Below are 23,186 nucleotides of genomic sequence, written 5' to 3' on the forward strand. Positions count from 1 at the left end.
CAGGATGATCTAATTGTGGTCTCCGGGAAAAGACTGTCTCAGCACCCAATCTTGTTTTTTATAACAACAGCAGAGCTTTTCTGCCAACTTCAGAGGAGGAAGTCCCTGAACTATTCTTATGCCAAGAAGCTGTACTTTCCATGAAAAACAAATCCTAATATTATAGGATACCACACTGTAGAGCTGCCACTGTTAACTGGCACTTCTTGAAGAAGCAGGAGTAAAATCTCGAGGAAGAAATTCTCAAAATGATTACAAATGCACTGTAAATACAGCTCCTCTACTTACCTTTGGCTTCCAGCCTCTGATCGCTTCCAATCAAACAGTCTTTGATGTCTGCACCCTTTTCTATCACAGCGTTATGACAAACAACACTGCCCTGAAGACAGCACCTACAACATAAACACAAAGTAAAGCAAGAAAATAATTTAAAATGACAGGTACAAAACACAGGTATCCACTGGAATATCTAATGATCTTGTAAGTAGGTTCAGTTCTGCTCTTTTCTCAAGAACACCACTATTCTTCTCCTGATCCTCACACCCAGTTGCTGGAAAAACTGAAATGCTAGCTGTCAGAATGAATTTGCAAAAAAGAGTTTACAGTTTTACCTCCTGTTAGAACAGCTTTCTTCTATGTTTCCTTAACAGAATAAATCCGTCCAGAGGATTTCATAGGCAGGACACTGGCCTAGGACCTGGGACCTGGATCAAGTCTCATATTTTCCACAGACAGTCTGGGTAACTGCAGGGGTGGCTTCTCTGCTCAGCTCCCCGGTTAAAAAGAGGAGCAGCAACCCAGTCCTTCCCTGTGAATTTTGCTGAGAAGTTTCATATGTTCCAGCTTGCGAGGCACTAGAAAAGGGTGGCAAGAAGGGGCAGATCAATACCTCAGCTCGTTGGCTTTGTTCATGTTACATTCAAGCGCCCAGTCATGATTACTCTGCAGTACTAAACCAATGAAACCCATACTGGATTTGCTCTGCCTGCCTTGGATATCTTCACGCTCGCATAGCCTTTGACACCACAAAGTCTGAAATGCTACACAGGATGGAACTTTAGCAAAAGTCACTTTCTTCCAAAATGCATTTGAATCTGTGATAACGAGCTTTCAAATCTGCTGATCTGATTGTCCAGATAGGAAAGAAGTTCAGAGTCCAAGTGCTGGCTTTGTAACTCCTCTGCTGAGAGACGTACTGCATCGGTCTGAGCCCCTCCATGCAGTAAAACGGAAGTTGTGAATCTCTACTAGTATCCATGATGTGTCCTGAAATGCTGTTCACTCAGCATCATGAGTAGTAATAAATGGTATTAAATGTAATTTCTTTCAAAGCTACAGAGAAAAAAATAACTACGATGCAAATGATTTGTTTCCTTATTTTCACATATGCAAAGATCAGTAGAAGTCATTGAAGGACAGAAAATTTGAAGGCACCCAGTTGAGAAATGTCTAAAAATACTAAGTCTAATGTCCATCAAAACCAGCTGATCGGGAGGAAGGTATAAGTGAGATATATAACGCCAGAGAGATACAGGTAATCTGCTCCCCCATATTAATCCTACTGTGAACCATGGCATTTTGTATCTTCTCCCCAGTATTTCTGCTAATATTAATTACAACAGTTGTGGATATTCTTGCTATCCTCAGTCGAACAGCTGATCCTGTCTGAAGTTTTTGGCTTCAGTGGCATTCTGCGTGGCAAGTTCCGCAGTTTAATGACCTGCAGCCATTCCCCACCTTGGTCACAGGCGCCACCGCTACTCACTGCACTAGTGAAACACAGCTGCACTGCACCACCAGGCTGGCTTGCGGACAGGATTGTTACCCTGGAGCCTGAACTGACAGCACAGAGGGGTTTTGGTATCAGGTCAAAACCCTGAGCCTCAATTCTGTATTAAATGGATGGCTAGCTGGCTGTGGTTCTCAGGAGAAGAGAGGAACATCAAAGCTCATTCCAGACCATTGATCCTAAAATTAATTCCTAGTATTTTTCTCCTCATGCATCACTATTATCTAGAATACAGAATTTGCCATTAAACATATTACAATTCTGTTGCTTGCATGAGTCAGAGCAGAAACCATCTGCCCCACAAACCTAGCATTAATTCTGCAGGAGTAAAAGCAGTAAAAGTGGACCTCTGCTGCAGTGGTTAGCAGTTACGACCCCCCTTGAACACACTGTCCCCTCTGAACAATTATTCTTTTAACTCACTTAAACTCCCCCTTGCCTGACCTATAAGAAGGCAATATGAGCAATTATGCTACAAGTAACCAGCTCAGGTTGCCTTGGCAAGGTTTTTACTAACATGTTAATAAGATAAAAAGCGGCAAAGATACACAGCAGACCCCTGCCTGCCTTTGCTCTCACACTGTCATGATCTGCTTCCTTTCCAATAGCGTTGTGTGCTCGCGCAGCAGATCAGGCCATCCTCTTGTGCAACAGCGGTCGCTGAGAGTGAGAGCGCTCGTTATTTGCAGCTGGGCTAGGCAATGAATTAGTGGAGGGAGGACTGCCCACCGCTGCCATCCCGACTTTGTTTTCAACAGGACTAGTGAAGGCGATGGGAGAGGTTGCTCGTTTCCCACTGAAATGGCTCCCATCCAGAATGCACACTCCAAAATACGTCCTCCTCCATCACTTCCAGCCAGTCAGATGAGAGCTTTTCCTTGCAAACTTTTAGGTTCCCACCATCTATCACTTCTTCTGGGGAGGAGAGCAGCCGTGAGTACACTACACCTCTCGGCATTATCCTCACGCAGGAGGACATTCCCCAACAGAGAGGAGATTTAAGCTGTCGGTCTGGAGTTCAGGCTGGAGAATACTGGATGTGTGTTCAGAGCCTACTTGGAGATATTTTTCAACTGCCGGAGAAAGAACAGCATTGTAACCAAGAAACTGCTGATGACATTAACATCAAAGATAAGGGGGGTTCTTGCCAAGCCATTTGTTGGGAGAGACAGGCCAGGGAACCAAGACGAACTTGCCGGTGCCAGGTGCTTGCAAACCAACCCTTCCCTGGTGCCAGGGTAAAACAAAACCCAAGAACTCCGCCACCCCAGGAGTTTCTTAAAACTTACAAACCCAAGCAACTGCAGAAGTTTTAAAACCATACTCAGCGCTCAGATTACTCCAATCACACAAACCAGCAGCGAATCCGGCTTTTATTGCTCAAGTGGAACAAAACTTCAAGAGATAAAAACACAATTTGTGGGTGTTCCCTTCACCCGCTGACAGATGTAACACAGCCATTTTGAAACCACTTGTAAATGCCTTTTTTTTTTTAAAAAAAAAGTATGTTATAAAGTCTGCCAAGAGAAATATTTTGTGTGTTTATTTAATTTTTACTATTTTTTTAAGTTGAAGAGTAAGGAATAAACTTTTATTCTCTTACAGGGTAAATATCACATCTCAGGGCGCACTGCTGTATTCTCCTTGGCTAAACAGCCACCACGGTCCCTGCCTTGCTTAACAATTAGCTGCTATTAGTCCTCAAAGGTGCTCCAACAGCATCCAGCTTCACCGACACTGTTGTGTGTGCACATACACGCACGTTTGATGTACTGCTTTATAATGCAAACCATATTTTTTTTCCCGAAAATGTAGTATATTTTTAAACTTTTCAGCACAGTGAAAACGGATATCTTCTGACCTTAAAATCCAAAGAGCATGTTCAAACCCACAAGAGGAACTAATTTGGGGCATTTGATTTATGGCTGAAATTTCAATTTGAATTTGTTTTAAGTGTAATCACAAACTGAAAGTCTGGCAGCTGGGTGTTTGTCAGAAAATAAATAAAAATATTCAGTGTGCGTCTGCATTCTAGAAAGAACATTTTACAAGCCCAGTCCTGTAGTGGGAACAGATGTAGCTAAGACATTAATTTGTTATACAGGTACAACGTGCGAATGGAAGCATATGAGAGAGAGTGTGCATGTACATCTTGTGTCTGTGCATGCGTGCATGGGTGTATGTTACGCGCCTGTCTGAAAGACAGAGGGGCTGACTTTGGGGTGTTTTTTTTTTTTGAAAGTGAGAGAACAAGAGCAAAAGGAGTAGTGGCCAAGGAGGCATGGGGGGGATTACAAGGATTTAGGTCTTTAAACTGCAGACCACCTAACAAGATCACTCTGAAATGCCACTAATTTCAGTTAAGGCCACAGACCTCCCTTCCTCTGCCCTCCCTCTCTCCCCCATTGTAAACAACTAATCCCAGCAGAAAACAACAGAGAGCAAAATGTACACACATTCTGCAACATTCCAGGTCCTTCTTTATCTTTTATTTATTTTTCTAAAAGGTCAGCCTATGTATTGAGGGAGGGGGGAGGGGAAGAAAGCCAAAAAACCTCAAGTCCATCTCTTGTGTGGGCTTGAAGGAAGCTGGGAGAAAGCAAAGTCCAAGAGCATACAATATGGAGCTTTTATAACACAGCAATTCCTGGACTCGGCTTACTTTCCCCTCCCTCTATTTGTGGCAAAGTTGCATAGCTTTAAACCGAAGGACAGGGTGGTCGATTACATCTGAAAGAAATGTAAAGAATCGAGAAAGAATTCCATCTCCTGTCGAAATTATAAATAAGGAAGTATTAGTCCCAGAGACAGGCTGATTTACGCAGCCCTGGAACTGCTGACTTTCAGCCTGAGTATCAGTCTATAAATCAAACTCTTAAATCAAGTGTGTCAATCGCCGCAGCACTGAGATACTTAGGAAAAGCAAGGCTTCTACCACTGAAAGCAGGAAGATTGCCAGGGGACCGAGGAGCCGTACCCTTCTTAATTTTCTAAAGTGTAAATCTGAGATCAAACATCCTTTGGGGGAACGGGAAATCAAAATACGCAGCGCTCAGCACACAGGGAGCAGGCTGCAGGAGTCCAAGACACAACCCCCTAATTACAGGCTACCCACTGATTATTTAGGACTCTGTGATTAAAGTGATGAACGTTCCTGGGAGAAAGGGGCTTAAGTAACTGAGGTCAAGACCTCAACTGCAGCTCTCGCCCTAGTTGTGCAAGCTTAGGAAGGTATGAATGTCACAGGTTTGCCTTACAGCAAATCTCCTGAAATGCCAATGGAAGTTATCCAGGTCTGCAAGTTTAATCCAATTGTGCCAAAACCCCGACATAATCTCTGTTGGGCAGCAAAGCAAATGAGGTGTCTAAAATGCAATGCTTAAAACTATACACTCACAGGAAGAAAGAGCCTGGAGCACAAAGCTTAGGAGAGCCTGTCGGTCATGCACTGCCATGCCAAGAAGTCGGGTCTCCTGCTCCTCCGGATGAGCTACGAAACGGAGAGACTGATTCAGGAGTTAAAACCAAAGGGTGACATGCCTTGGCAGCTACTTTGCTGACTGAGGGGTAACAGCTGTGGATTCCCCTGGGAGCAACATCCCATTCTGCCCTGACCAAGAAGATAACAGCTACAACAGGCACCTTAATAACACTGAGAGGTGGCAAGGAGGCAGGTAGAGCTCTAAAACCTACCAGTAACCCCTCAAGGAGTCAGTCCCCCTTTAGCTCGTGAGTTGGTGGCTGGCACACATAATCACAGGGGTTAGGTGCAAAGACCATGGGAAAACAGGGAAGAGGCAAAAACACTACTAGGAAACTTGAGAACCCGAAATGTTGCCTTCACCAACACGCTTTACACACCAATACATTTTTACACCAACACGCTTTTACACACTAACAAGTGAACTCAGGGCACTCGGAATCTCACGTTATACACTCAAGTAAATACCAAAGACTACAATAGATGCCAGCAGTATGTGCTATAATTTATAGATACGTTTCAAAGCAAGCATTCTTAAGTGAATTTGGGCTTTGATCTCCTGTTTTTCCCCTTGGGGGTAACAAAAACATTCTACCAACCCCCCTAAATTCTTCACCCGTCTCTGAGGGTGTTTTCACTAAGGAACTTGTTTCATGTCTCTTTTCTAGCCAAGCTCATCACTGTGGTATGGCTCCTTTACACGTCTTCCCCACCCCCTAAACATTTTGCATTACATATTGCATATACTTGCCAGCACTCGTATTTTCCAGTGAAAGTTCAACTGACCTTAAAAGATTGCCTCAAACCTACCTTAATGTGTTTTATTAAGTGAAACTTAGGCTGCTGGGGGAGGTCGCCTGGAAGGTTGTGCCTCACCTCTGAAACTTCAGTTAAATCCAGCTGATCTTGGAACAAACAAATTGGTGGCCTTTTATGTAGCTGCAAGGTCGGTTTTGCACGCTTCAGCGAAAGTACGCTGCAAGGAGTTTTACACCCCACATGCAGGAAAATTGACCTCCCTCTGGATTCTCCTTTGCAGAGTGGGAGGGCCACATCCTGCACGATTTTACAGACACTCAGCTGATGCCTGGGAAAAGCTCTCGATATCTATGTGAAGGTAACAGAGCAGAATGTTCACTCCCATCTCCAGGTTTGCTTTAGTTTCTCGCTAGCTGGCATAGTCAGACTGAGCAGGGAAGCTGGCACACACAGTAGAAAGACAGAAAGACACTTTCTCTGGAGTTTTTCAAGGGCAATTCTGGGTTGAGAGCTGTAGCCCTCCATAGAACATTATTGGCTAAATCAGCTTCTGTATCGTATGGGCTAGGTTGACAAGGAAAAGGATTTTCTAAATGTCACCCTTACAAAGTGAGCCTTCTTAGAGCCAAGCTGAACTTGTTCAACCCCACGGTCCCCTTACAGGCATGATTCTGGCACAATGTGATAACTTCTTCCTTTTCCATTGCCAGGTTGGTGAAGATTTTCAAGAACACCAGAGACACTCACACCCAGATTCCCACCAAAACCCAACAGCGATCAGTTGCTTGTGAAAAATCTCCATACTCTTCGATTAGACCCATGTGGCTAGCAGGAGGCAGAAGCTTATTTATAGCTCTGAAGTCAGATATAACCCTGGCCACCTGAAGAAGCAGATGAGCAGAACGAGACGTGTTTTAAAATACCACTTTTCAGAGCTGATCTGTGCTTTAAGTTCAACATTTGATGTACAAGATGTTTGGAAAACTGGGAAGAGCTCCCTGCACTATCAGGGAAACATCTGCATCTGAGATTAGCGAAAGGTGATTTATTGAAGACAGACTGATGTATCAGGAAGCTAGCCAGAAAAAAAGTGTTTTTTTGAGGAGCTGCTAGTAATACTGGTTCAGATATTCACAAGATAACAGATACTATATGAGAAATATCCTAAATATATTAGAGACAGTCAAATTTGACTTCAGTTGAAAGTAACTGAAAACTAGCCCTGCAAGTAGCTCAACCACTTCCTGCTCACTGGTTTCCTAGTTTGCCCTCTCTTCTTCAATTTATCTTCCTGAAAGCAAACTCTGGCAGCCAGAGGTTGTCTCTATTCAGTATCTTATACAGTCTCTATTCAGTATCTTATACAGCATGTGCATTGAATTAAATACTAGAATGAAAATTATAGTTCCTGAGCAAAAATGTTTACAGTTTAAAATCAAGAGGTGTGACAGAAAAGACAGAACATAATTGCTATGTAATGAAGAAAAATAAGAGCCCTTTTTACAGGCAAAGACTATACCTAGCTTTCTTCATACATTCATGTTTATCCATATCTGTGATATAGTTTATCCATATACAAACTTTATCCATATTTAAGCTGAGCATGTGCTTTTTCTGAATCAAGTTCTCACTTTTCATGTGCTTTCTGCAGAATCTATTCTAAACTCATTCTTCTTTCTAGGGCTAGCATAGGGCAGGGGGCAACTGGTACTGTGAGATAAAGTGTCCAGAAGACAACAGCCATCTTAAAAAACGGTTCACAATACAAACTGTTTGGGAATCCCAGCATAAGCCAATCTTTATTTCCAGCTTTGCAAGCTATGGTGCTGGGAACACCATCTCCTCATTCCTTCTCATGAGGGAACGTACTGTAAAATATATTTTACAATTTCAACAAATGTTGCCTTGGCAATAGGATCATTCTTTTGTACTGCCATTATCCAAGGGGAAAAAGACTACTTATGTGCTGAACCCCTATAAATGCTCAATTCCATCCTGGTTTTAATTAGAACTTTCTTCAAACCGCTGACTGTTTCTACATCAGGTGCTGATTTGGCACTATTGAGGAAACAACCAATAAACTTCACAATCAATCTGCAGTTAGTAGTCAATCCAGCTCGGCTTGCTTGTTGTTTTCTTCCTTTGTACATTTTCTCATAGAAAGTAGCAATAAATTGGAGACATGTGGTAAACTAGAGTAGCCTTTAACCAGTCACATGTGGTCTCTCTCCCGTCCCCGCGCTGAGTAACACTACAGCATCTGTGCCATCTACTTTTCACACAGGTAGCCAGAACACCTTCAACAAAATCCAGCACATAACTTTCTGTCTTCATATATATGATTGAACAAGGAAGATGCTAGTTTTGGCTGACGTAACATTTTTGATGTCAGTCCTTCCTCCACAAATCTGCGTACTTTAGTCTTTCATAGAAATTTTTAATTCTTTCTGCCCAGTCAGAACTCCCCAGGGTTTACCACATCTCCCCGTGGGACTTGTCTTAACTTTCCCTCTGTCCTCAATATCCACATCACCTTCCTGCAGTTTTTGTAACCCGCAGTGCTCTTCGTCACCTCCCTTGCATTCCATGTTCCCTGATGCTGCAACGCTCTGCAGTTTGCTGCCATCACCTGCAGCCTAACACAAAACATATCTGCTTGTCTTTTTAACCTCTTCCCTTTCCAAAAGGTAACCTTAGCAGCATGTCATATGGGGAACTTCAGCAGTTCTTTTTGGGTAGTACGTTTTTATGTAGTTCCAAAAACACACTGTAAGCTTTCCAAACGCAGCAAGGAGACGAGGTTATTGTTCAATAGTTCCTGCCCCTGCGCGCACACACACCCGACAACCTCTGTCACATCTGCAAGCCTAGTTTTACAATTCCTGAACTAAGACTGCCCACTGCATCTGGCTATCTGGCAACTGTCTGCCACAAACTCCCTTCTGGAAGGAACCCTCTCCTTCTCCCACTGCTATTCCCAGTTTGGGATATAGCTTGAGGAGTTCAATGGTGAGGAATCTTTTGAGACATCACGTCGAAGTATATCCACATGACGGACACCAGGATAAAGACACCATTGTACAATTGCAGGGGAAACCTTGCAGAGTTCTAGTCAGAGAACTGTTAACTGTCAGCAACGTAAATATCAGTACCTGCCTGATTCTACATCCCATAAATTGCACCTGTGCTGGCAAGCCCCTGTGCCACACAAAACATCTTTGACTGCAGACTGTAAAACACTCAGGAATGGAGATGTGTCTCTATACATTACAAATGGAAATAGGGAGATGAAAATGAACATTGGAACAGCTTCCCAAGGTGGTCAATAGACTTCAAATTGTTCCTGACTTCCAAATGAAGATCGCCATCTTCTAAAGTCAACAGCTGCTGAGTTCAACTTGGCAGGTACTGCCTAAAATTCTCTGGCCTGTGCCAGGCAGATGTCCAGACATTTCAATTATCTTTTCCATTGTCCAAAACCAATCATCCCCAAAGAGTAGTTTTTCTAATAAAATTATAGGTGAGACAGGTCGAGCTTCCTTGGTTACTCTGCTACGATCTGGTACTTCGTAGCTGTGAAGGTGAAATCTTGATGCAAATCTTGGGCCATTTGTGTCCTGCTGTCACCCCCTCTGATAATGACAGCAGTGGATTTATGATTTCCATAAAACATCATTTGAAGCAGAATGCTTTGTATTTCCTTGAAAAAAGAAAAGCAGCAAAATACTTCATTTCAGAGACTACATCTGCCCCAGAGCCCCTATGGTACTGACTACCAGCATGTCAACAAGACTGTTTCAAAGCATGGCTCACTGTGGACTCAATGTTTATCCGAGTTTTCATGCTTGCCTCCTCAACTAACCTCTAAGTAGTCCAAAGATCAGGGTTTTTTTTCTCTACTACAGTCCCATCTCTTGAATCTTTCCCAGGGAAACATTCATTTTCCACGACCAAGGAAGAAGGATATACTGTGCACATGACAAAATGGCCCAGCTCCTTTCAGTAAGTGTATACATTGAGACAGTTTTATTAACAAACGAGATTTCAAAATCTTTATCTGCAGGGATGGAATAAAGGATTCAACATGCTTTTCCTGTTAATATTACTTGTAATGCTCAGAACACTCCGGCACAAGGTTCTGTATGACCAGAGCAACTTGACGTTCCAGCTGCCAGAACAAACTAAGTAAAACTACAAGACTGGTAAAAATAAAGCCAATCTTTGAAAAAAAAACACCACCACCAAAACAGTAAACCAATGACCAACTGCCAAAACAAAAGCCAAAACAGGAACCTGAAACTAAATTAATCCATCCATATCTAGGTCTCATTTCAAGGAAGCTAAGTGTACCTAAGTATACCAAATGAAACACAGTTATCACACTCAAGTAAGCATAATTTATTGCGAGATTGTCTGCAAGCTCCAACAGCAGTAATTTCTGTTCTATGAAGAGATCAGGGTGGAGTTAGAATCATAGGATAGTTTGGGTTGGAAAGGCACTTTAAAGGTCATCTAGTCCAACCTCCCTGCAATAAGGAGGGACATCTTCAACTAGATCAGGTGCTCAGAGCCCTGTCCAACCTGACCTTGAACACTTCTAGGGATGAGGCATCTATCATCTCTCTGGGCAACCTGTTCCAGTGTTTCACCACCATCATTGTAAAGAATTTCTTCCTTATATTTAGTCTAAATCTACCCTCTTTTAGTTTAAAATCATTACTCCTTGTCCTAACACAGCAGGCCCTATAAAGTTTGTCCCCATTCTTATAAGCCACCTTTAAGTATTGAAAGGCCGCAATAACGTCTCCTCAGAGCCTCTTCTCCAGGCTGAACAACCCCAACGCTCCCAGCCTTTCTTCATAGGAGAGGTGTTCCATCCCTCTGATCAATTTTTGGCCCTCCTCTGGACCTACTCCAACAGGTCCATGTCTTTCCTGTGCTGAGGGCTCCAGAGTTGAACACAGTACTACAGGTGAGGTCTCACTAGAGCAGAGTAGAGGGTCAGAATCACCTCCCTTGACCTACCGGCCACACTTCTTTTGATGCAGCCAAGGATATGGTTGGCTTTCTGGCCTGTGAGTGCACATTGCCAGCTCATGTCCAGCCTTCCATCCACCAGTACCCCCAAGTCCTTCTCCGCTCTCAAACTCTTCATCCCCTAGCCTGTCTTGATACCAGCAGTTGCCCTAACCCAGGTGCAGGACCTTGCACTTGGCCTTGTTGAACCTCATGAGGTTCACATGCGCCCACTTTTTGAGCCTGTCCAGATCCCTCTGGATGGCATCCCATCCCTCAGGCATGTCAACCACACCACTCAGCTTGGTGTCACCTGCAAACTTACCAAGGGTGCACTCAATCCCCCTGTCTATGTCATTGATGAAGATATTAAACAGTACTGGTCCCAATACAGACCCCTGAGGGACACCACTTGTCACCAATCTCCATCTGGAACATTGAGCCATTGACCACTATCCTCTGGATGCAACCATCCAACCAATTCCTCATCCACCAAACAGTCCACCCATCAAATCCATATGTCTCCAATTTAGAGAGAAGGATGTTGTGGGAAACTATGTCAAAAGCCTTACAGAAGTCCAGATAGATGACACCCACAGCCCTTCCCTTGTCCACTGAAACCAGGGTATGTAATCACTTCATTATAGAAGGCCATCAGGTTGATCAGGCAGGACACGCCCTTGGTGAAGCCATGTTGGCTGTCTCGAATCACCTCCCTGTCCTCCATGTGCCTTAGCATAACTTCTAGGAGGATCTGTTCCATGATCTTCCCAGGCACAGAGGTGAGGCTGACAGGTTGGTAGTTCCCAGGGTCCTCCTTTCCACCCTTTTTAAAAATGGGTGCAATGTTTCCCTTTTTCCAGTCACCAGGGACTTCACCTGACTGCCGTGACTTTTCAAACATCACAGAGAGTGGCTTGGCAACTACATCGGCCAATTCCCTCAGGACTCTGGGATGCATCTCATCTCATTATGAACGTTCGAGTTCTCCCGTTGGTCAGAAATCTGTTCTTCTCTTACAGTGGGAGGGACTCTGCTCCCCCTGTCCCTGCCTTGTGGTCATCCACTCAAAAGGTGTGGGAAGAGAGATTGCCAGTGAAGACTGAAGCAAAAAAGCTGTTGAGTACCTCAGCTTTCTCCTCATTTGTTGTTACCAGTTTGCCAGTCTTGCTCATTGCGGCAGGGGGTGGTAAATCTATCAGAGTCATCACTTTTCATTTGCAAATGGCACAATCTCCCTACATAACCAGCTTCAGTCTATCTGCCAGTGTTAGAGATTGCTCCTTTGCAAGACAGCTATAATGAGGGGACACCTGCACCAAAGACACAGCAAGCCAGGGACCTTGTTGTACTGCACCACCTCTAACGCAAACAGAACAAACAGAAGGGGTGGCCCCAAGCTACTACAGAGCCTGAGGACACATACAGCTACTGCAGGAGCACTGAGATATACAAAGTTTTCAAGTGACCTATAATTTCAGCTCGATGAGTAGATTTTCTCCAACTATTTAACTCAGTGCAGTCATTTGTCACTGAGCTCTGGGGAGCCGTCCAGAGGGAAACAAGAACCGTTTCCCCACTGCAGGCTGTCACCTGGACAGTCAGCATCTCTCAGCACTTGTGCTGTTGTGTAAATTACGTCCCTCCCAGCTTGGTCAAGTATGTCCATCATTCAGCACATATGTAATCTTCGCTATTTTATTGTCTCATTGATGGAAGAATTAGTTGCACAGTGGGAAACACATTAAGGAAGGACTACCAATTATTTTGCCTGTGTTACTTTAATCCCCTGTAATCTCTTCTAAGGGGGGATTCATATCTACTCAAATCACTTCACAGGAGACATATAATGTAACAGAAGCCTTGCACACCAGAGAAAACAAAAAACTCTGCTACCGGTCCTCCAGAGTATCAAACACACCAGCCATCACTGGAGAATGGATCATAATTTGCAAATAGTATATAATGGCACTGTCCAAGCTAACCCCAGTTCCTTGATCCATTCAGTTGTAAAGGTCATCATCATCTAGGTCACAACCTATGTTTCTCCAATAATGAGCCAACCACAGCCTAACAATAGGAACCTAGTTTTGTTCCAAGCACCTTGTGGTGTTCCCATTTGCCCAGAAAGGATCTAGTTATCCATTTCAGAAGCTGGTATCAAATGCGGTGAGGCTATTCAAAACCTTTTTCTGGTTTGGAGGTATAATGTGAATCTGGAAGCCGCAGGAACTACGGCACAGGATCCTCAAATCCTGTGGAAAACCATCAAGAGATAAATATTTTTATCTGTTTTTTTTTGTTGTTTTGTGATTTTTTTTTCGATATTGAAATAGTGAACTGAAGCTGCTGATCACTTTTGCAGCTGAGATGGGGAAAAAAAAAAGAAAAAAAAAAAAAAAAAAAAAGATTCAACCCAGAGAAGCTAGAGGTGATTTAAGTGGTAAGGGAATTACCAAGGCAGTGCCATGTATAATCATAGCTCTTGATAAATTAATTTAGAATGCAGAGCAATTTTTGTATTTGGTTCTTCCCAGTCTCCTGACTTGTAGAAATTATTTACCCCATCCTTCTTTCTTCTCTGGGTTATCTAAACAGCTTCATCTTTTCCATAATATGTGCCATACTGCAGTCTTCTCAGCCTACTGCTTCAAGTTGGTATTATTGCATGAACACTGCTGGGACAAGCCTTCCGTTACCACTCACTTTTGACTAGGGAATTAATACAGTAATCCATTAGTTTGGTGGAGCTGCTTATGTCAGCATTAAAATGTATATTCTTTAAATGACACAGTTTTAATCCACTTCTCAGTGCAATACCGGAAGTTTCTAATACACAATACCTTAGATGGTGTTAAAATTGACTTGTCAGCCATTTGCTATGCAACAAAGAATAAATTAGATCTGTTAAGGCACTTTATTAGGCTCATGTTGACCCATATCAGCCAACGTATACTGACTTTACAATTGAAGTCTAAGATGTTTTCTGACGTCGGTGATTAGATAAAGCCTGAGTTATTTTAGAGACACTTGGGAGATGTTTGTAAAGAGAAGTTGTCCATTGTGGGTGGTTTAAAGCAAAACCACATATAATTTATCCACTTGTTGCAAATGCATCCATCAATATATGTAAGAATCATTAGCATTTTAACAAAAATCTATCGGATTTAATCAAAGTTATGAAAGACGGTCAAAATACATAGAAATTCTTCACTAAAGTTACAAGCAAGACTTCTTTCAACAAAACTCAGCAGCTAGAGAATTTCTGTATCTCGCTGCCTGTGTAGGCATGACTTTGTGCCCCTCTAATCTTAAGACTTACCATGATGCAACAAGAAATACTTTGTCAGCTCAGTATCTGTGCAGATCTACACAATACGAATTACAGTATGCTTTGAAAAAAAAAGCTCCACGGTCCATAGCCTTAATTCTGGCTGGAGAGGAATAAGTACAAACTTGACTCCAGTGCATCAGTGTGCAGTAACCACACAGTGTGCAGCTAAAGGGGGTAAACCCCTGGGACTATGAGGGTTTTCTCTCAATGGTGGCTACATTGTTTTCATTGAGGGTCACTAGGGATGACATTGTTTCCCAGAAATTCACAAAAGCGTTACCCCAAAAGTTAGCTTATCCCTATTAAAAAAGTAATTTATCACCATCTTTATGATGCTTGTGGAATTTCGTGAAATGCTTAAGATAACCACTCTGAGCTTGATTTAGGATTTAGAAGAGAATAATACTATATACCAGTGCAGACAAAGACGAGCTGATTTGGGACTCTTTATAAAAATAGCACTATTCATACACTTAGCTGCCTCTGTGATTCAATAGTAGAGCCGCTCACCTCATATGCAAAACCATACCATTATGACTGTGATCAATTCATTAATCAAAATGACAGAGGGTCTCACGAACAAACGAGAGAGGTTCTGGTACTTCTTATGACAGCAGTGCTTGTGATACAGCCACACTGGACCCATCTGTGATTGAACTGGAAACCAGCTATTTTCTATAGTCAACGGAATTCTGATTTATGATGTGTTTGAAATTACTGTGGATTTCTATTAAAGACAAACACTTGGCAGTAAGGTACCATACTTACCTGTAATTTAGTTATGTAACAGTAGTATCCTCCATAGACCCCACATCCTTTGGGATTTTTTTGTTTTTCACATATGCAACTTTCAGAGCCAACTTGGCATTTTTTAACAGTTTGGCCTTTTTCCTGAGGCCCTAAGCAAACCTCAAGCCATGAAGGTGCCGGGAATTTATACAGGCCTGCACAGACTCAATCAGCAGTTTCCTTTCCACTGACATCCACAGGAAGCCAGCATGTATGGAAAGATGGGGGCATGCAGACATCAACAATTACAGATAGGCCACTTTTCCCACATTTGGAAATGTACAGCTCAAGGCTACCTATTTAGTTAGCGTCTTTAATGCATGGGAAACCTCTACTAACTGGCAGATTTTCTCTTTAAAAAGTTTATTCATTTATTCTATTACTCAGCATATACAATGGTAAAGCTGCAAAATGACAAAAAGGGCCAAAGAAAATTATATTTTAGGTGAAGCTGTAATGTTCAAAAGTGATAAGAACATTTCTAGTTGGTAAGTGTACCATTTTAAAACATGCTTTGTGCCTCAAATATATTAGATATACTCACAGACTCAGCCACTAAAATAAAGCTTAGAGGAATGACACACAAACTCATACAGACTCATACATCCACTTAACTTATTTACACATCTGAAGACGATATGATCTCCTCTAAAAAGAGGAAATTTATGTTCCAAGACTGCAGCCCTCTTGTTAATTCATTTCACTTGTACATTTGTAGCCTGTTTATAGAGACTTATTTCTGACTTGGGCTGACTGAGAATTGCTTGCAGGACAAAAATTACTGACTTAGAATCTGTCTCGAAAAAGAAACTGCAAACTTAGGGGACTGAGATACAAAGAGATGACATACCCTTCCTCAATTGTAACAGAATTCATGATGATGCAGTTCGTTATCTTAACTTTGTCTTTTATGGTACACATGCTGCCGATGATGGAGTGTTTAATAGATGTCTTCTCTCCCACTTGTGTGGATGACCCAATGATGCTGTCCGATCCAACCTAGGGAAGAAAAGAATGGAAATTGACAAAAGTACCCGGAGCTCTCCGATATGTGTTCTTCATACACCTCTTCCAAACAGCACTCATCAACAAACTGTACCCTGCTCCACCCTTAGGGATCCTTGGCAGAGGAAAGACCTAGAAATCTGGGGCTCATCCCACAGGCAGACAGTTGGACAGTGTTCCCAAGGTCCATTAGCTTGGTAAAACTCCATTAGCAGGTCTGGCTCTGTAGGCCTCACGTAGTGAGGTGAGCACGGTCAGAATAGTCCTGCTGGTACTCACTGGTTTCACTAAGGTTTGACCAGGGAGACCTGTGAAAAGGAGGCTTGAAGCTGGTATTCAGCCAAAATCCTTTAGCAAGAAGCAGAGCTAAAATAGTGACCCCTTCTGAGTTTGGTGTCCTTTGGGAGGCAAAATGCTCAACTAACATTAATGACCATTAGGGAACAAGAGACTGCAGTGTCTGACTTGGGAGTTAAGATAGAATTTTTACCAAACATTTTTAAAGACAGACTGAAAGGCAGGAACCCATGGGCGAGCCCACAAGGAGACTCTGGGCTATATCGCCTACTTTGTAATGCCACACTTCAGAACTCAGCTTCACTTCCAACAGTGGGACTGAATTTTAGGGAGCAGTTCTTGAAGCAAAGGGCATGCAGACTGTATTGAAAGAGCAGAGACGGGGAAAGGGAACACTTACCATGCCTCTGTCAGTGATCTGTGCAGATCCATGAACCAGTGGCTCTTCCAGACCCAAGTTAAGCAATAGTTTGGGAACCTGGATGGAAAAACCCATATCACAAGTTAACATGACAGTGCTCTACCCGCATGTTACAGAAACAGCTCAAAGATGGCTTTAGTTTCCATTGCACTAGTGCATCTACCGTAAACATTTTAACTTAAAGGAAAATGCAGGTTCCTGCATTTTAAATCTGCAGCCAGATGTGTGATTTATCATCTTCCTCTTTTGTAAAGCAGATAGGTACACTTCTACTGCAGTGCACTGCATGTCTCCTCTCAGCTTCCCACCTGTGGATAAGCAGCAGAAATCATCAGCAGCAAGCAAGCTGGTTCCAGCTGAACACAGTGTCATCCTGTACAGTACTATAATGTCCAGCATCTGCCATTCCAAATGCAGCTCAACGTGGTTTACACCATGCAGTAATGCAAGAAATGGAAGCAAGTAATATCAAACATAAACCAGTAAACTGGCATAAAAAGATGACTATGCTCAGCCCACTCAATAAGGTAGCATGCTGAGATACAGGCAAAAAAAAGTATTTCAGAAGTTTAAGGAGAAAGAAACTAAAGTTGATCAAGTGGCTATTCCAGATGGTAGAAAGCTGCAGGAGAAAAGGCTCTTGACAGAGAGAAGGCAGGCAGAGATAAGCAGACAAAGCAGCGATGGTAATAGAGAGACACAGCCCATGAGGTAGCCAAGAACAAATCCATGGAGAGCAATTCTGAACCGGCTCCTGAGAAGAAAGGGGAGCCAGCATTGTAGGAGGATGGGATATCACTCCATCATTCCTCCTTTTCTGGGTGAAAGGGCAGCCTGAGGCGTTCTGCATCTCCTGGCGTCAGGCTGGGGCCAAGGTCACACACCACAGAAGAGGCGATGACAGCACGGATGGAGATTTCAGGGGAGGTGGGAGTCTCACAGCAATGCACAGGCACAGTGCTGCACAGAGTTACTTGCAGCGGTGGTGCAATGTATGATGTATCTCGGTAGGACAGAGGTGGCAGTCACAGAAACATGGGAGATACACGAGAAGATGGCAAAGTGATGCAGGAGAGCTAAGAGGTCTGCGTCATGGCAAAGCGTACGCCTGAACGAGAGGCAGCGTGTGCCGGGGCTGGTGTGGAGCTCCACACATGCTGCTTGGCCAGGCAGGACGCGTGCACTGACTGTCCATCTGGGAGGTCAACCAGAGTCTCAGCGCAGTGACGGTGGAACTGAGTTTGCCTGAGGGGAGGAAGCGGCACTGATTAAGTCTCTCTTTTCTCTACCCAGGCATCTATTTTTACAAAACTCTTAGGAAAGTTTATCTTTGAGATCTCTATTGCTCTGTTAAATTTGGCTGAGAGTTGCCGGCAATTTCCAAAGCTGCTATGAAGGAGCTGCCGTACAGCACGATTGTGTAAAACGACTTCCTTAGAAAGCTGGGATAACAAGAGCTGATGGCTAGGGAGTGAACCTCAAGAAGCAGATCCCACAGATCTGAAGAAGTTGGGATCAGATCAGAAAAAAATATCTCAGGATCTCAAATGAGATGATACTTGCAGGAAGTTGTTTGGATGTTCATAATTTGACCAGCCTGTTTCCCTTCCAGCATGCAAGGATGGATAAATAGTGCTGTTTTTCATATGATAAGAATTTTCACAGTTGATGAGTGAGATGAGCTCACACCTCTGAGCTATCATTTCAGGCTGCCTGTTGTCCCCAGCAGACGTTTCCACATCTGTAGCTCTTTACATCTTGAAGATGGTCCTTCCTACTAGACTTGGGTTTTCTTTGTTTTTTTAAAAAAGCACGAGTAGGTTAGATCCTTCAGTCCAAGGTGCAGGCACTACAGAAAACCACCAGCTTACCAAAACACCACAAACTAGGCCAGTCTGCTTGGATGATTCTGGCTTGGTGAAGGGATGTTGTCCTCACCTGACACATAGCTGGGCAGCCACGACAGATAGATCCAAGAGAGGAACACACACCAAAGCATACCTACAGCATAGGTTGGAAAGATTCCTACTATCCAGTGTTGCTCTGTGGGAAGGGAAAGAAACAAGGAAAGGCTCGTGCCCTCCTCCGTGGAAAGACGGTGTGGTGAATTAAATAAAGGATTTCACTGGCCAGAGCAAAGCCCTTATTAGAATCAGTTGATGGCAGTGCAGCCTGAGGGGTGACCCAAGAAAGCTACCAGCTCAAGCATTTCACTCTGAAAGGGAAGGTTAGATAGGGGGCAGGAGTCAGAGGGAGTGCCTGGGTCAAGGGAAGGTTTAAGATGTGTTTGGATTTAATTCATCTTACAAAGAAACTATTTCCTGCTATTGAAGATAACTCCCTCCTGAACCCACCTGCCCACACACAGGCTCCAGGCATCCAGAAACCCAGCTGGAAGTGAAATGATGTGAGTAAAGTGTTTCCTCACCAGAAGGGCAACGGGTTAGGATGCCATTCCTTCTCATGGCTACTGGACTGGACTGCTCCTGCTCCATAAGTCTGTCCTCTTGGACAGCAAAGTTATAGGTCTCAGCTTTGCAGCCAGGGAATCTCAGAATCTGGTCTGTGAAGACCAAGATAAGACCAAACAAGACACCAAAAGTCTTCCTCAGAGACCAACAAAACAGGTAAAAAAACCCCGATAAAATTAATTATGTGTCTTTTATGAGGATTAGCAAAAGAAACAAAATGCAGTGGTATTGAAAAAAGGAACTTATTTCTCACAACTCCTCATTAAGCTCCGTTTTATGTTTTACCTCCACATAGTTTCCTTAGAAATTTTGCCATTCTGGAAAAGTTAAAAATTCAAAGAAAATCCTTTCCAACATTGAAGGCCCCAATGTGATTTCAAAACACTAATTCTATGTACCACCCAGGAGCAAACACATTTCCTGAACTGACCAAAATGTAGAATATTTAGGTTAAAAAAATAATAAAAAAAAACAACACAAAAAACCCACATGGAGTCTGACTGGCTCAACTCAATAACTTTTTACTGAAGTGGCTGCTGCCAAATGTACACGAACACTTCCCCTAGCAATTGGTGTTCTCCCTTAACCCTTTGGGCACAGTTGTTCCTGATATTCTTGTTTTCCCATTCTGACAGCAGTGCTGCCTCCCTCCTCATGTCCCTAACCACAAAACAAATCACTATTTCTGTGCTACTCTACAGGCACTAAGGAGAAAGAGCTCCAGTGTGTGAACTCACTCTGCCATGCTGCAACTCTAATTTGCATAAAATTCATCCATTCATTTTATTAAAAAGAAATCAACTTAATCTCAGAGCAAAGGCAAGGCAGTGACCACTTCCAGGATTCCCAATACAACTTTATCACTCTCCCAGCCCCACTTCCAGAAATCTTGGGACTTTCCCTACTACACTCCCTATCGGTCTTTCAAAACCGGAGGAAACTGTCCACTCCTGATAAAAACAAAGTTCAGCACTAGCAGAATAAAGTGAGAACTTGTACATTGCATCAGCCAGTGTAGTAAAAAAAAAAAAAAAAAAAAAAAAAAAATCATATTAAAAGCTTTTAATCATCAGCTCATTAGCTAGTACAGGATTTCTCTAATCCTCCTGTGATCTTTTATTTCATGAATGCTCAGTAGTCTGAAAGTGGAAGCTGCAACAGATCAACATTTCACCTCTGTGTTTACCTGGAGTGCAACTGTAATGAAACCTGTTCATAAAATAATGATTTCATAATGGAAAGGATTACGCAATTTGAATTTAAGGGTAGTTTAAGTCTTCCTGAAAATCATTAATAACCTTTGTCATTATCACTTAGATAAACACCTGTTAGGATGAGTCCAGTCAGAACTGATCTTGCCTTTAGGACATGGAGGACATTAATTAAATGACCTATCAAAGCTGCTTCTAGGCTTATTTTCCGTACTACTTGGCTCTTTGGCTGCAAGTCTTGCCACCCCCTAAAACAGAAGAGTGTGTGGAGTGGGAGTTTTCTGGGCTCATGTCCCTGTCCATCAACCAGTAGGGTGATGTGCCTAGACAATATGGCACTGGTTCAATTCCCACATACTCCTCTGCTGTATCGCAGGGAGCCACTCCGGGAGGCTAAAATGTTCCATAAGCTACTGCTGTATTCCCACGTGGCAGTCCTGTACTTTTCTCACCTGTCGGTTAGCTTCAATATACAACCCAAGAGTATTCACTCGGTAGCACAGTCCCTCTTTCATTACATGGACGTAGCAGCGCACTTTTCCTTCATGGAGAGTTTCATTCATATCTCCTCTACGATCATTCCAACAAGAGTTATCTGGAGCAGGTTTCAGCAAGCTATTATCTTCCTTTATGAAACTATAAATGTCTGGAGAACACACACATGCATGAAGTTAGACAAGATTTAATGAAATACTTTCTGAAGAGGAATACTGTTAAAATACTGTTGGTGAAGGGAAATCTTTGCCTCACATCATCTGAATGGTTAGATACTTAGCAATCATTAACAGATTTTATCACATGTAGTGAGTAAGTGCTTATTTTTATTCTGCAGGTGGGAATCAAGGGATCAGGACAGATGCAACGTTTTGCCCAAGGTCACATAAGGAGACAGCGGAAATGCTAAAAATAAATTCCAAGATCTGCGATCCTGTCCAGTTCCCAGTGCAGGGTAGTTAAGGCTTAGTCTGTTGCCCTACACGATTTTAGGAGCTCCTTCCTAAAACTACGTTTTCAAAAGTGCATCTACCTATACTGTATTCCAGAAGAAAAAATACAGAGCACCTAGCTCATTTGCTTTTGATTTCCACCAAAACAAGGGAGGACAAAAATATTTATATAATGCACAATACTCTTTGAAAAAGACATCTACTAGAATCTTTGCTATCACAAAGTATAAGAGAAAAAAAACAAACCCCCAAATTAGTGTTTCAGGCTAATTCTATCCTCTGCCCAATAATTCAGTTGTAGCATATGGGCTTTAAAACCTTCATCAAATCTTTGACACTTGTACTGACCTAGGGATGCTTGTTCTTTTTTCTTTTGGTCCTCTTTGTTGTCTAGTCCTTGCTGCAATGATGGAGGAGAAGAGAACTGTTTCCTAACCAGATGTGGGATCAGTTCACTTCGGAGAGATGTGATTGTCCTGGAGAAGGAGACACACACATGAAGTCCATTAATGCTAAAACTTACATATCTTCATTTTATTTGCATAACATTATCAGACATTTTGCACATTTTTCATGAAGACGAATCAAAATTCCAGGTACTCCAAGACATCTGGCACTAAGACAATGTCCAGTAGTCATGTGCTTCCTTAATGCACTAAAATATAAAGGAAGATTCAAAATAAGGAAAAAGCTTCATCTTCAGAACCAATTCCCCTATGTTTTAACAGAGACGTCTATAATTTAATATGGCATCACCCTGCGATTCATGCTTGTGTGCAGATGGAATGCAGGAAGTACCAACATCGTAATTACAACAACTGAAAACCACTTTATGTGGCTTAAAAAATGGCATAAATTGACAGAGAGAAACTAAAGTGCCTACAGAGAAAAAACCAAAGCAGCTCCTTTTCTTTGTGGTAAAAATATGAACATGCTCAAAGATATATGAAATATCAGATCCTTCAATGAACATATTTACAACACAGACATTATAGATGTCCTCCTGCTCATATGAAACATCAAGAACATTTTAAAGACTCAGTCCTTTAACCAAGAAAAATCAGCACATTTTAACAAGTTTAGGTCCCAAGAGTTTCACACCCTTTAGGTGCCTCAAACCAAAATACATCAGCGAACAGAAAGCTTCCAAAGACTTCAGCTGGCAATACACCCATCTTCCCTGCATACAAATTTCAACTTTTAGTATATTCGTTTTGACACCCCAAGACTAGAAGGCAGAGAAATCATGAGGGCTTTGTGATAAAGCAAGGACTTGAACTCAAGCCACCTATGCCTTAAACAAGGACCCCGATCACTAGATTATCCTTCCTCTTGCATTGATTTATACATTACAATGAATCAAGAAAAACCTCTCCCCAGTAGAGAAATATCAATGTAGAAAGTCTACTGTACAATGAGATTATAACCCTGGTAATTTAATTTTGACTATTAGAAGATAATTTTCTTTTTCAATAAAGTGTTTGGAAAAAAACCCCAAATCAATAGTTTTTACAGTGGGAGTGCAAGAGATGCAGTCTTAAAACAGCTTTATTGTTGTTGTTTCATTATTTTAACAATCTGCATTTAGTTACTGCATTGTGGATTATTTAAAGTAGTGCTTGGGAAAATCATGCGGAAAATGAACTCAAACTTGGCATGTATAAGA

General features: G+C 42.4%; 1 protein-coding gene across 1 annotated transcript in view; it reads right to left on the bottom strand.

The window, feature by feature from the left end:
* Nucleotides 1-280: 280 nt before the first annotated feature.
* The window catches only part of EIF2B3 (eukaryotic translation initiation factor 2B subunit gamma), a 93,299-nt gene continuing 70,393 nt past the window's right edge, over nucleotides 281-23,186 (bottom strand). Inside the window, 5 exon segments of the mRNA XM_086617396.1 lie at nucleotides 281-392; nucleotides 16,019-16,167; nucleotides 16,871-16,948; nucleotides 21,026-21,219; nucleotides 21,869-21,996. Of these exon segments, the coding sequence (XP_086473522.1) occupies nucleotides 281-392; nucleotides 16,019-16,167; nucleotides 16,871-16,948; nucleotides 21,026-21,219; nucleotides 21,869-21,996 (661 nt within the window).

This window comes from Tauraco erythrolophus, chromosome 10, assembly GCF_009769465.1.
Source record: "Tauraco erythrolophus isolate bTauEry1 chromosome 10, bTauEry1.pri, whole genome shotgun sequence".
Classification (NCBI taxonomy): Eukaryota; Metazoa; Chordata; class Aves; order Musophagiformes; family Musophagidae; genus Tauraco; species Tauraco erythrolophus.